General features: G+C 41.8%; 1 protein-coding gene across 1 annotated transcript in view; it reads left to right on the forward strand.

Annotated features, from left to right (window-relative positions):
- The window catches only part of FBRSL1 (fibrosin like 1), a 550,180-nt gene that overhangs the window by 252,740 nt on the left and 283,681 nt on the right, over positions 1 to 13,759 (forward strand). The window contains exon 4 of the mRNA XM_082007705.1: positions 2,026 to 2,061. Coding sequence (XP_081863831.1) covers positions 2,026 to 2,061 — 36 coding nt within the window. The remainder of the gene's footprint in view (positions 1 to 2,025; positions 2,062 to 13,759) is intronic.

Below are 13,759 nucleotides of genomic sequence, written 5' to 3' on the forward strand. Positions count from 1 at the left end.
AAGAGAGAATTGTGTTCAGCTGTTCAACATACTTATGTAGATAGCAGGATATCATTATTAACCTTTTTTCTATACAAGGCTGAATTCCATGAGGTTTTTGGGGGTTTTTAAAAAGCACTTAGAGGGAGGGACAGTTTTGTCTTACTTTCCTCAAAAAAAGAGATAACTGTACTGCCTTTCATTTCACCAGTTTGTAGCTTGTTCTAGGCAGTTTACATTAAAGAGGTTTATAAGTAGCTCTCTACTCTTTTATAGAGCTTGAAGGCAGAGGCCAAATTAATGTGCAATATGCAAAAGGCAGAAAGTTGAACGCTGTTAGCGGTTTGTTACTGCTATCTCAGACGTGCCTGTGAAAGCCGTCCTCTCCCTGCAGAACAGAGGTCTCCTGAGCTACAGCAGGACAGAGGTGCAGGCGTCGCATGCCAGTGATGGGGACTGGCACCCACTCACAGATTGGCTGCCGACCTGTGTGTGAGACCTGGGAAGAGCTGTGCCATAGCTTTCCTTCCATCTGGCACCCTGGTTCCTGTGCCAACTGGCGAGAGGATTAATGGGGAGCCCTCCTTCCTCCAGCAGCACACTCACTTATTTGTAGGGCTTTGCTGTTGTCTCTTTTTCCCTTTGGAAACTTTCCTTAGCAGGCTCTTAGCTGGCAAATTGCTTCTCTGGGCAACTGCAAGACAGTGGCACAGAGCGTGCACAGGCAGAGTGACAAGAGAATCCAGTCTTCCATTGAGTGCAGGAGTCTGGAAAGGTTTCTGTGTGTATCTAGGTATCTTCTGATCAAAAGGTGTGCAAACTGGTAGTACAAAGGAACTATTATCTTGCTGGTGGAAAATTACAAGTATTTGCAATAGCCTGCAATCGGTTTGCATCAATCTCTTTGGGGTATTGTGCTCTTGTGGTGATTTAGTAACACGGTAACTTCTGGCGCTGCTGTAAAAAGACAAACAATCCTCAAGATCAGCCTGCAACAATTTGGTATTTCTGTTCAGGCTTTGGTACCCACTAGAACATCAGTCTTGGAAACGGGACTGCTAGGACTTCCTGAATCTTGTTTAATAAAATCACGTAGTGAGGGCAGTATGATTATAAATCACACTTGGAAATTGGCCTGCAGAGTACTTGCTGGGTCATGTGGTGTCATATGCCAGCACTGTTCCTGTTTCTTTTTAATTTCTGAAAAGAAGGCGTGTAGCAGCAGCTGGAGATAGAGGTGGAATTCATTTAGCTTCTTTGAGAAAGTCACTGCCAGCGAGAAACAGCAGCTCGACAGTCTTGGGTCGTAGAGAGGGGAAAGGGATCCAAGTGAGTGGAGTTGGTGTAATGAAAAGGAAAAGAACCAAATGATTTGGCAGGTGAGCATGTGGTAGAGAAAGAAGCAGGAGGAGCTGAAATGAAGAGCAGGAATAAACAATGTAATTTAACTTACTCAAAAGGGACAGAATACTTATTAAAGCTCTGAGAGATGATAAATTAGTGCTTTGCTGCTATTGTTGTTTCAGATAGAGTTGTCATATGGTAATAGTGCAGCAGTGAAGGCTGGAGGCTCACAAATTCCTAGAGGGGAATGGAAAGTGGGTTATACAGTTACATGATTGAAAGCTGGAGTCGAGGCAAAATGTGCAGCCCTGATTCAGGAAAGCATCCTCACACAGGCGTGCTGTTCCTTCGCAGCTGCCATTACATACTGAAGAAGGACAGTTCAAAATGTGCACTTTGCTGCTGTGAAGACGTATCCCAGGCTGAGAGCTTTTACCTTAGTTGGAAGGTGCTGTTGAAGCCCTGTTCTGGCTTATGAAACTGTTGTCTGAAAGAGCCCCGCAGCCCTCACCTGGAAACGCTCTTTTGCTGTTACTCCTGTGGCAGCACGCAGAATGTCAGAAGATCATTCGAGGCGCCCCGGTTGTGAAGTTTTCCCCTAAGGAATATTGGGCTGGGGGAGGGAATCGCAAAATGATTCTTATCTTACATTACACAGAATCTCTTGCATTACTTACTGTGGCATATTGTTTCCTCCCACAGAGTTCTGCTCAATCGCTTTCAGGAAGAGGCTACTCCGTAAGTCATTTTACAGATAATTCTTTCACTTCTGTTGATGTTGATTGCAGAGGTTTACACTACCTATTGCATATCCACTGACATGAAAGAAATGCAGAACATAAAAAATAGGATTAGAGTACAGGACTGTCATGCACCTGGCCAGGGAGAGCCCTGACATGTGAGAGTGCATTAAGAGTCTGGGGGCTTCTTCAGTTTAATTTTATACTTATAGGGAGGGGTTTTTTTTGTTGTTTTATACTGGATTTCAGCTAGATAGTCACCTCCTGAAAATTAAAAGACGTCAGTGGGGAAGAGTTTTCAACACCGGTGGGAGATACTTGCCTCCTGTCTTCCCTCCCCCGTACAGGTTTTCTTTTGTGTGTTAAATACAACAATAAAAGACAAAATTACTCCTTTTTAAGGAGGTTTGTGACCCTCAACAGTGTCAATAAAAAAAGTTGATATTCTCATTTACAAACTGCGAGTTGTAAAACAAGCTCCCTTGTTTTCAGAGGAGGGTGTTGCTGGTGTTTTCCTTGCAGGAATGCTGTAGGTACCGGTGTTCTAGGGCTGGTGTTACAGGGCCAGGACATGTCTGCATGTGTATGCAATGTAACAGTGATGTTTAATTGACCATTTCTGTTCACATGTATCTTATTTGTATGTGCAATAATGACATTTCTTCATTGTAGAGGTGGTACAAATATTTGTTTATTTTGTGTCAGCTGTCCACAAAGGCAGGCACACAGACCTTATTGTATATACTAATAAGGAAATAGGAGAGGGTGTGAGTGGTTTAGCAATGTCAACATGAGAATTCCTGGAATCACATTATATCTGACTCTCATAACAAATGTATGGTGTGTAGATATCTGTTATGATACCCTGGTTGTTCAGTCAATAAGTCATGTATACCCTCATTGCTGGTGCAAAGGTTGTAGATGAAGGTGTATGCTAATCTTGTATGCAAATCTGAATGAGAATGTCTCGGTCCAGCTAACAATTCTTGCCTACACTTACTGAAAGTAATTGCTGTTTTCACAATCTCTGCTGTGCTAAAGTTTTGCCTTCTAGGTGAATGATCCCAAACTCTTTTTCTTACCAAGAGCTATAACTGCTCTGGACCAGAACAAGGGTGGATTTTGTATACTTCAGGAAGTTGATGTGGAGACCTGGTACACTTTTTTGGGGCGATAATCACATTAATTATTTTCTTTCAATAATTTGTGTTGCATGTTTAGAGTCGTATGATAGAACCTGTGAGCTCCTACCCGGTGCAGTGCACACAGAGAAAAAATTGCTAGGCAGTGCAAGATACATGGTCTGATTTCATAGCGACACTGTCGCATGCTATCATACATATTATCAGAAATTCATAATACAAGACTAAGTACATTTTAATCATAAAGCCATTACAAAATAACATGTGACTTGAAAAGCCTTGCAGTTTTAATGAAATAATGTCACAAATTTTTAGACAGTAATGACACATCTCCTAAATATCCTCCTGTCTAAATCTTTCCAGTATCCCAGGTGAGTATCATTACTTAATTACTTAATTCATTGAGTGATGAGGAATGTTTGCTCTAGGACCAGTTGAGCACTGCTTCCCATATACATGAACAGTTGGATTCACCTAAGCTTCTAAAGGCAGATGCTGTACTTTTTATTTGTCTGTAAAATGCCCTGCATGCCCATGGCACCACATAAATAATAATGAATCATCTTCACAGATTTTATGACTGAGGGCATGGTTTGGGAATTAAACAACTTCCCACTGGCTATAACATAGGTTGCAAAATCTTAATGGAAAAAGGCCAAAGAATTCTTTTTAGAGTCTCAAGGCCAATAAATCATAGAACTGTTTTCCTCTATTGCTGGCTGTTAAGAAATTTACTTTTGTCTCTTAGAGAAATGATTTTGAGACAATTTCTAGCTCCTTCTCTGTGCATGTGTGGGGACAAGGTTCTTTTATTTAGCCAACCCATAACTTCTCAAGGGAGGTAAGAGCTTTCTGCGTGCCAAAGCAGTATTTTGAGATCATGAGTAGTGTGAGCTGGGGTTACTTTTCCTTATGGGTTGTCATTTTCCCTATTAAACTGCCTTCTGCCTCACTATGTGCCAGCTGTTGAGGCTGACCATTTCCCTTAAGACTCCGATGCTGCTCTAAATTGATTTAGCATAAGGCAGAGACTATCACTTCCAGCACTGCCAGACTTCACTGGCCCAAACCTGCTTTGGAAGCTGATTCTCCCAGGTGGCAGAGAGATGTTCAAACCACTGGTTCAAGACAATTGGCCCCAAACCAGGGGTTGTCCATAATATCTTGTAACAGTTTTCATTTTCTCATGAAAGCAGCTGTATATGAAACACTAAGTCAGTATTTTGGCTCTGCCTCTGTTTGCATCAAATAGGTTGTTTGCCAGACATGGTGAAAGCATGATAAAAACTAGTGCTAGCAGGAGGCACGATGGAGACCGTTCCTGTATTGAGTGCTCCTCCTGATATCTCTGCATGGCTTGTGTTGTAGAAGACTGTCACTTGCAGAATGATGATATATATCGTTACTTGGTGAAGTTCTTGTACTAGGTTTCATAAGCAGCTGTTTAAATACCACAAACTATTTTGTGCGTGTTCATTTTTAATTAGCTCGTTTCGAATCTGCACGCTGCACCATTCACTTGGTTCAGTCATCCTTGCAGAGTTGTTTGCTTTCAGAAACATTTGTAGAAAATGCACATTTTAAGAAAATGTGCATTTGCAAAAAGAGGACTTAAAACCTGTAGTAGTAATCTTGTATGAAAAATCTCAATCCAAGGTTCAGCTCATCCAGCTGGGCCACAGAGAGAAGGCAAGCAAGGCCTGTCTGGGCAGTCAGAGCAGGCTAATGTTGAAAACCTCAGCAAACTGCTCATACATAAGGTACAGATTCTGGAGCTAGAGCTAAGAAGAAAACTAAATGCAAGTGTCTAAATAATAACTCCTGAGTGTTGAATATTCCAAGAACTTCATTGACTTCAGGCTTCCCATGGAGCGTTAAGTGTCTAAGCAAGGACTGTGCTTGAAATAACTCTCTGAAATTCTGGTCTTGTTGAAGTTCCCAAATAACCTCTGGTTAACTTCAGCTGCACCTAGATTTAATTTCTACAGTTGAAAATTGTAGCCTGAAAAAATAGCATTAACAGAGACTTGGCACATAGTTTCACAGTCTATCTGTAAATATCACAGACAAAATTTCTTCTAAATCTATTTCCCAAAATACGGCATTTACTTTTATTTGGATAACATAAGACATATCTATGTCTGTACTGTTTCTGCAGGCTCCTTATCTCATCAGTAGCATGTGTTTCATATCCTTATCTTATTAAATGTATACTTCCGCTGTGCTGAGAAATAGAATACTAGTTTGTTTATGGAGGTTAATATCTTACTCCCTTTATGACTTGGTGGTTGCATACGTGTGATAGGCTACTCTAGGCATTTGTCACACTTCCTGCACACACAGATGAGATTAGTGATTTTAGTCAGAAAGGTCTGTCTGTCCTCTGAGCAGACAAAACAGATTTTCTTTTTGGTAACAAGATGAGAGACCTGTCTACCTGAAAATGCACTGATTTGTTAAAAAATACACACAGAATTAGAAATTAGCTGTATTTTGGGGTTCCTAGATATTACTGATGTTTATCCGCTGGGTGGACCAGTTTTCAAATTTATTTCTGATAGTTCAGTCAACTTAGGACCTAACATAGTTAGAAAATAGTTACGATGAATATAAAATCACTACATACAGTTTGTTATTAATGTCTAAAAAGTTGCAATTGTTTTTAAGGTTGAGCACATTGTGTAGACAAACCCAAGCTGCAGTTGAACTTGACTCGGTTTTGTAGAGAGCACAGAAAAGGATAAAACTGGGAATATGTGGTAGCTTAAAAAAATAAACAAAAAACCTCTTCCAATAAATTATGTAGTTTATTTATAGAGCATCTGTGCAGCTGTTCCTCTTCTGAAATGCAAGGGGCTAAAATGTGGGAGTGAATAAAAGAATAAACTTGAAAGCACATGGTAAAATGGATAGCCAGGGAACCAACCTGTTTGAGCGTACCCTGGAACAAAAGCACAGGAGGATGAGATGTCTGTTTGATTTTATTTGTTCTTGGAAGATTTTTTTTTTTTTTTTTTTTTTTTAATAAAAACAGTAACATACACTTGGCAACAGCAGCAGCTGATTTTTATTCTGAGCTTCTGTAAAATATCAAAGCCTTTGCAGCCTAGTCAAATCCCTGGCAGCTCATCAAATTCTGTTGATTTTACATCTTCCTTGTTGAGCGCCGGAAACCAGTGTCTCAGATAACTTAGACTGCAGCTCATGGATAGAAAGAAACGTGCAAAACACCATAAGGCTTGCAGAGATGCTTGGGTCATCCAGAGTCAACTCAGTGCTATCTGCAGCCTTCTTTCCTTCTACTTGGTGACGTAGCCTGAGACTGATTATCTCATTACCCAGATGAAGCTGGAACCTGATGTGGTACAGGCAAGCGCTGGGTAGGCTTTGAGCACCCTGAGCCTTGCTGCACCGTCTGCCTGTATCCCAGTCTGCTCCTTCCTGACTGCTGCTCTCAAATTACATTGTTGATTTTTGGAACTGGCTTTCCAGTGGCTAGTGATGATCTTTGCAGCCTTCCAGGACTCCTGTGCTGTGCACTTGATGTGGCTATACAGTGGGCTGTCACCCAACACAGCTGCCCATGACTTCGCTACCCCACTGAGATCTTTTTAGCTCATACCCGTGGGCACACTTGCTGGGATGACAAGTACTGAGCTGTAATTCACCTGATTTACAGCATGGAGGTAGTGTCCAGCGCAACGAGCTCAGTGGTAAGGACGATAGATATGAATGACTGCAAAGTGCTAGGTAATAATCAGTCTAGGAACTGTTGACTCTTTGCACGTTTATATACCCTCGTATACCCTGTAAAGTTCTTTTCATGGCCTGTTTTAGTTTTCTGCCAGCTCAGTGCAGTTCTGTGAAACCCTGAAGCAGATGGTCCCCGCTACAGAGGCCATTCCTACGCCAGAAATCCTTAGTGCGTGCATAGGCAGGTTCAGTTAACAGGTTACAGAAACTTGCTGAAGATCATGCCAGCAGTGTTCCCCTGATCCCCTCTGTGCTTCAGGGATGCTCTTGTGCTCTTAGGCTGGGTACCAAATTGTCAGACTTGGAAAAGTACCTTCAATGGCATCTTTTCCATACAACTCAGTACCACTTCCCACATGGAACGCGGTCCAACACCTAACACAGGTGATAATTGTATACCTTGCCATCTTTGAGATTGCCATGGAGAAACTGGTGTCCTAAGCAGGATAAATTTCTACCTAAAGATCAACAAAATTGTTGCTATGAAGCATATAATACTTCTGGTTGGGAATTGTTGAATGTGCTTCAGCTCATGGGTGCAGAAGCATGCTTGGTGACCAGAGGCAAACTTGAATTGTAACTAATGGTGTTTATCCACCTGCTGAGCTGTCATACACTAATGAAAAATCTCTCCTCTATAGGTAGGTAACATTTCTTAGTTGGGCTGGAAAATTCATTGTATTTTAGGACCTCTGATAAATTAGCATTTTTCTTTGCCAAAAATCAATATTGGAAACAGGGCTCTTGTTAGGAATCTAAAACTCCTTGAGGTGTAGCCAAAGTTAAATGATAAAAGTGAATTTAATATGTATTTCCTACAATAGTGTGCCTGTGGGCTGGCAAGATCAGCAAGACTTTCTGGACAAGATTTATGAATAGGGGAATAATAATTCCAAAATAAGTATTAATCTCATTTTGCCATGATGCTAAGTATAAAAGAGGGACTATAATTGTCTTTGTCTTCTGGACAAGAAAAATAATGGCAGATAGGTCCCCTTCAGGTGGAGCAATACTCTGTCTTCTTTGGAGATAGATACTCAGTTAAAAAGAGGGAAAAAACCAGACCATAATAAAGTGATATGGCCTCTTAGAGCAACGACAGCACAAAGGATTTTTAAAAAATAGAAAAATAATAATAATAAGTAATAGAAACATAAAGAATTTTGAAAGGTGTTCTCCTTCTAAGGTAGCAGGAATTTTCGAGAGCCAGGAGTATAATGCTGGGTGTCAGTCTAAAGCATTTAACTTCTGCTGGTTTTCTTTTCACGTGTACCTAAATAGCCTTGCTTTACAAGGGCTATCCCGGTGTTTGAATTCACCTGGACAAGCTGAGTTCACTGAATAAATAGTTTGTTTGCTCCGAGTGCTGTGTGGGATGGAGCCAGGTTGCTGTAAGCCAGCCGAGGAGCTGGCCCCTTGACTCCAGAGGCTTCCCCATAACCCATGAGCTCAAATGCTGTTGAGTAATTAGTGCATATATTATTCCAGATCCGTGCGAGCTCTTGAGGGTTTTTGAAATGTCCCATGAAGAGCGTAAGCAGAAGTACAAACATAAATAAACTACCTACTTCAGCTTTACAAATACTGAAGTCCATGAACTTCTTTACAACACATTTTCCTTTAGAAGTTCCCTTTTCTGAAAGTCTGTTTCTTCTTAGATGACCTCTGCTTTTAATTAGGATGAAAAGTCCCATAAATTTTCACTCATCTCCACAGCCGTAAGTAAGCACAAAGGGCCTTCTCTGGCAGAATTTCAGTCTGCCTGAACCAGTGGCCTTGGCAGAGGGGCTGCTTAGGAGGCTCCCAGCGCAGCCGTAGCGTAGCAGCAGCGGTGCCCTTTTGTCCCTGCGGCCGGAGCGCAGTGGGGTGGTGCTGATTTCCATAAGCCCCCCAGCTGCAGGGGAGGTGCAGCCAGCTGACACTGTGAGCCCTTGCGAGCCCCTTGAGGGATGGGGCATGTGACTTCTGTGTGATTTTTGCCCACGTTTTTAATCTCCTCTGCCATTGCCATCAGCTCAGCTCGGGCCTGGCGGTGAACAGATCTCTAATCTGACTAGAAAGGCACTATTGTTATACAGATGCATCCCCCGAAATTCCCAGTTCTCCTTGGCTTTTGGGGTAGGAGAACCTCGCTGTCTCTGATCTTGCATGCTAAAATGAAGAGTTGTCCTAAATCCATCTTGAATTTGCTGAAGAGGAAGGGCAAAGGATTTCGAGAATATCTGGTCTTTATTTCTGGACCTTTTTGATTAAGACTGTCCTGAGGCAGTTTTGTCATATATATGATGTAGCTTTCCTTGTGTAATAGGACAGGGTATTTGCTTGTCTCGCTCAGCTGTTTTCACATTGTTATTTGCTCTTACGGCTTTCTTTCCTTACAATCTTTTGCCTTTCTTTAACTTTCTTTCCTTTTCCTTTACCAAAACCAACAAAAAGATGATTAAAACAGGCGGCTGATTAGAATCAGGGCCACTTACCTGATGAGCACAATGAACAGGGGTCAAGTGTGGGGCCTCTTGGGGGATTTGCTTTTGATTTTTCTTTAATTGTCTACTAGTCTTGTGCAGTGAGAATTGGCTTTATAACTAGAGAAGGGGTTAAAACAGCCCATTTCTGAGGGCTGCGTGAGCGTGCTGGTGTTTGTTGTGCTGGGTTCTGCGGTAGGTTCCTCAGAGGAAATTTATGTGGCGGGAACGGGGTTTCACGCTCTCTTGTTTTATCTCATATCTCAATATGCCCTTGCAGAAACCTGCATGCACAGCCACGGAGGGTAAGGGGAGCAGCAGAGGAAATAACAGCATCGCTAACTCAGAATGCTATAGTAGAAATAAAAGACGAACATGTTTTGTTGGCCTTAATAGTTAGGTGCACAAGAGAGAGCAAGGAAAAGGGATCGAGTGCACCAACTTGGTGGGTGCTATGGGTGTTAGAAAACACTATCTGCCATCTTAAAGCATTATAAGATTTAAAATATTGAATTGGGTGGCTCAGTGGATTACTCTGTTGTCCTTATGCTCAAGGACCGATCGCTTATCAGTCCCAAAATGGTCTTCCCTGTCTTAAACTGCAATGAAATAAACTAGTCTAGAGCGGGTAAGTTATGTGGGTTGGTGATAAAACTAGTCATTGCACATCCAGAGTGTAAGGAAGGTTTCCTGTAGGTTGGTGTTCTTTACTCAATTTCATCACTTGCATTTTTTCCTTGGCTCCTTTTTTTTTCTTTTAACTGGGATATGTTATTAAAGGCTAGAGAGAGAGATCTTCAATTTCTTCCCTGTCCTAACAGAAGACAAAGATGCAACTTTAACAAAACAACAGATGCAATCCGAAGTCAGATCTCACACTGAAAAAGGTTTTGGTAACATGCTGAAGGTGTGGTGGCTCTGCTGCAAAAACTGCAAATGGGGGGGAAATCTGCTGTAGGCTGAGGTTTCTCTCATTCTCACTTCACGTTTCAGCCTGGCTGCAATGTGGCTGGCTGATAAAATGTAAATATACTGGGGCATATAGTAGTTGTGTCTGTAGTGGAAAGGCAGCGCTCCTCCATTCCTGCGGGGTGAGAGAACAGAGAAGCACCATGCTTACTTCTGTCAGAAGGTGGTTCAGGGAGGAGCCCAGGGTTCCTGGGCTGCCTTTCTAGGAATGGTTAAGCTCCTGCTGCAAGAGTAAAATCGTTGCTGAAGAGACTGGATTTCCCATCTGCAGCGCTTGCTTTGCTGGAAGAAGAACATTCAGATGGAAGCCCTGGTCACCCATGAGAAATGTTTCTTACACAGGGTCAGTGTTTTAACTTCCCACCGCCTTAGTGTTTCAGCATCACAGTTCCGTGTGGTCAACTCTAGCCCCAGTCACCATGACTTGCTGGTAACATTTTAGAAAGGTGTCCTTTCTCCTTTCTGTAGAAAATAAATAAATGAAACTGTAAGAGACTCCTCCTTACATGATGCAGAAGGACTGACTGCAATTCCAGAAAGCCAGGGAATGTAGGGCAAGGGCAGAAGTGTAAATGAATCTGTTGTGCCTAATTTGTGCATGAGAGATGAATCACGCAGGAGTGGGAGACCTTTGCAATGCCATTTGGCAACTGGTAAGGCCAAGTACCCTCTGCTTTTTTCTCAGCTTTGTTTTAGTAAATGACTTTAGGGAGGCAGTGGTGTAATTCTGAAATTCAGGCATTGCCATACCCAAAAGTTGGTCATTATAAGTCTTATTTTAAAACCTGTTGGATCAATGAGACTAATTTCATGGAGAAATTTTTAACTTTCAGTTCAGAATACCCAGTGTTTCAGCTTAGTTTTCAAGTGATTGTAGCCATTCTCTCATTTTTCAGCTCATCACAGGTCAGAAACTCAAAGGCATTGAGGTTGTGTAAAACAATTGTTCATCACTCTGAGCTCTGCTTTGTTTTTGTGGGAATTGTCTGCTTCTGTAGCACCTTTGGTTTCATTACTTTTTTTAAAGTTTGGTTTACTAACCTGCTCTTGGAACAGATACAGCCACCAAAGCTGCTTTTTAATTAGTCCCATGGTCCATCCGGTGTGTATGTACTAACGTCTTAGCTGTACAATGTACTTCCAATGAAAGGGAACAGTCTGCCATAGTGTCTTGTAACCTTGAGGTCAGTTTTGAGCTCAAAATTGCTTTTGATTATGGTGTTAGTATGTGTCTCAAAAAAACCCCCCAAAAAACCCAGAAAGCACTAGCGGTCCTTACATGGTGCTGCTGAGTTACACACTCAAATGGTATCACAGCTAGATTTTTAACCGAATTAATTACTTTATTTATAGATTCTTTCCAGATGCATGACTGTGCTACTGGTTGTTAATATTCAGAGTTTTGCAACCAGAATGATGGGAAACTGGCATACACTTACATCATTGTGGATACGTCTGCAGTGGTTTCTACAGGAATGTAGCCTGACTCATACCTTTACTGTCTGCATTTCATCTCTGTGCTGGCTGATGGATAAGACTTTGTGTGCCCGAAGACTTGCGGCCTAGATCTGTAGTATCCTGAGGAATTTTCTTGTCTGATTAATTTACCACGTGTTCTCCAGAAAGTGTCATGATGTTGGCAGTCTTTGAGAAGCATGTTAGGACTGTGTAGATGCTAGATGTTTGCAAACCTCAGTTCAGTTTTTTAGACTGATACTTTGTTATCTGTAAGCAAAAAGAAGTTTTTGTTTTGATTCAGAAGCTATTGTGTGTAATTCTCAGGTTTTCTGGATATGGTCATACTACGTGTTGGGATGGTTCATGCTATGCTTGAAATTACCTAATCAAAGCAGGGTGATTTTCAGATGTATCATAGCAATTAGAGTGCTGTAGATGTGGGATGGTATAGACTACATAATGTGTTCATTTAACTCATGCAGCATCATAGTCAGACCGGTCGGTAATTACAAAAAGAAAAAAATTGTACATTGAGGTGGGTAAAATGTATACGTGTTTTAATAGATTGTTGAAATTCTGCTGTCAACTGCAGTAAACTGCTTTATTTTGCCTTTGTCACATACACTCTACAAATAGCTATAGCTGAGCAAGTAAAAACGTAGCTGTTGTCTGTGGGGTTTCACCCTACCTTCAATTGCAGCATATGGCTTGGTATTACTTTTCTTCAAAATTATTCTTGATGAACTGATTTCCATATATCATCAGATCATTGTGACAACTATTAGAACTCCAAAAATGATGTCCTATTGAGTGACTAAAGCCACGTACCCTTCTTTCTGCCACCTAGTTAAGGACACCAAATGGTGTCGGTGGAAATTTCTTACTGACTTCACTAGGTGAGGGCTAGGACCTTCAGACTGAGCAGCAGTACCATGAACAACTGAGAAGTTAAACTCAATGGGATACTTGTAATGAACCAGAGAGTAAAAATCTGTTTTCAAAATCACTCGTTTCCAAGGCTTTTCTCTGTAAGCATTCTTTGTAGCAAAATACAAGCAGGTGTTGACACAAGCATGATTGTAAGGCTTGTGATCAAAGTTAGATCAAACCTCCTCTTCCAGTTCGCAGAACACATTTTCCCCGCTGTATTCATGTTGCTCTTCTAAAGCTGCTTAATAGCATCTAGGCCAAGTAGCACACTGGTTTAAGAGAAAAAGAGCTTGAAGCATGAAGATTAGGATACCACAGGGAAGATGCCCGAGGCCACTAAGCACTGTGTAACTGGCAGACATCAAGTTGTAACGGGTGGAGGGTGGTCAAAGACTTCTTCTAAGCATCCTTCCCTCCCTCTAAGGACTTGCTGTTCTCTGAAGAGCCCTAATTCGGTTCATTTCTAGAGAGCTGGGGAAGAGGGCAGGAGAGAGTAATAGATGGTCCCTTGAAAACAAGAGTCAGTAATACACACCACATGACGACCTAGACAGCCTATTTAACTGCAGCCAGTTTGCTGCTGAAGATTCATTTCTAAGAGATTGTGAGAGCACTCGAACAGGAAGCCTGCAACTTCACCAAACGGTTTCGGTATCAGTGTGTTATCTGTGGTCATTCCCCTCTACAGCTTGCGGCTAGCTTCTGGTTAGCAGAGAAGGACATTTTGAGCTGAGCTGGCATCAGTTCCCACCTACTTAATCAGTTAAGTTGTGAGCCATGTGGTTAGCTCCAGTCCCCTGGTTGTCTTGTGGATTGCCAGTGACAGGAAGGTGGAGATGCATTGAGTGGTTCAGACAGGAATAGCTTGGTTATCTGATGGTCACCCCAGAGACTGATAAAGTTATGTGAGCTATTTTCTGAGAAGACATCAAAAAAGCAGAAACTGTTGTCTCTAACCACCTGAAGAGTTTACAACGTC

This window comes from Phaethon aethereus (assembly GCF_964289735.1).
Source record: "Phaethon aethereus genome assembly, chromosome: 17".
In the NCBI taxonomy this organism is placed as follows: domain Eukaryota; kingdom Metazoa; phylum Chordata; class Aves; order Phaethontiformes; family Phaethontidae; genus Phaethon; species Phaethon aethereus.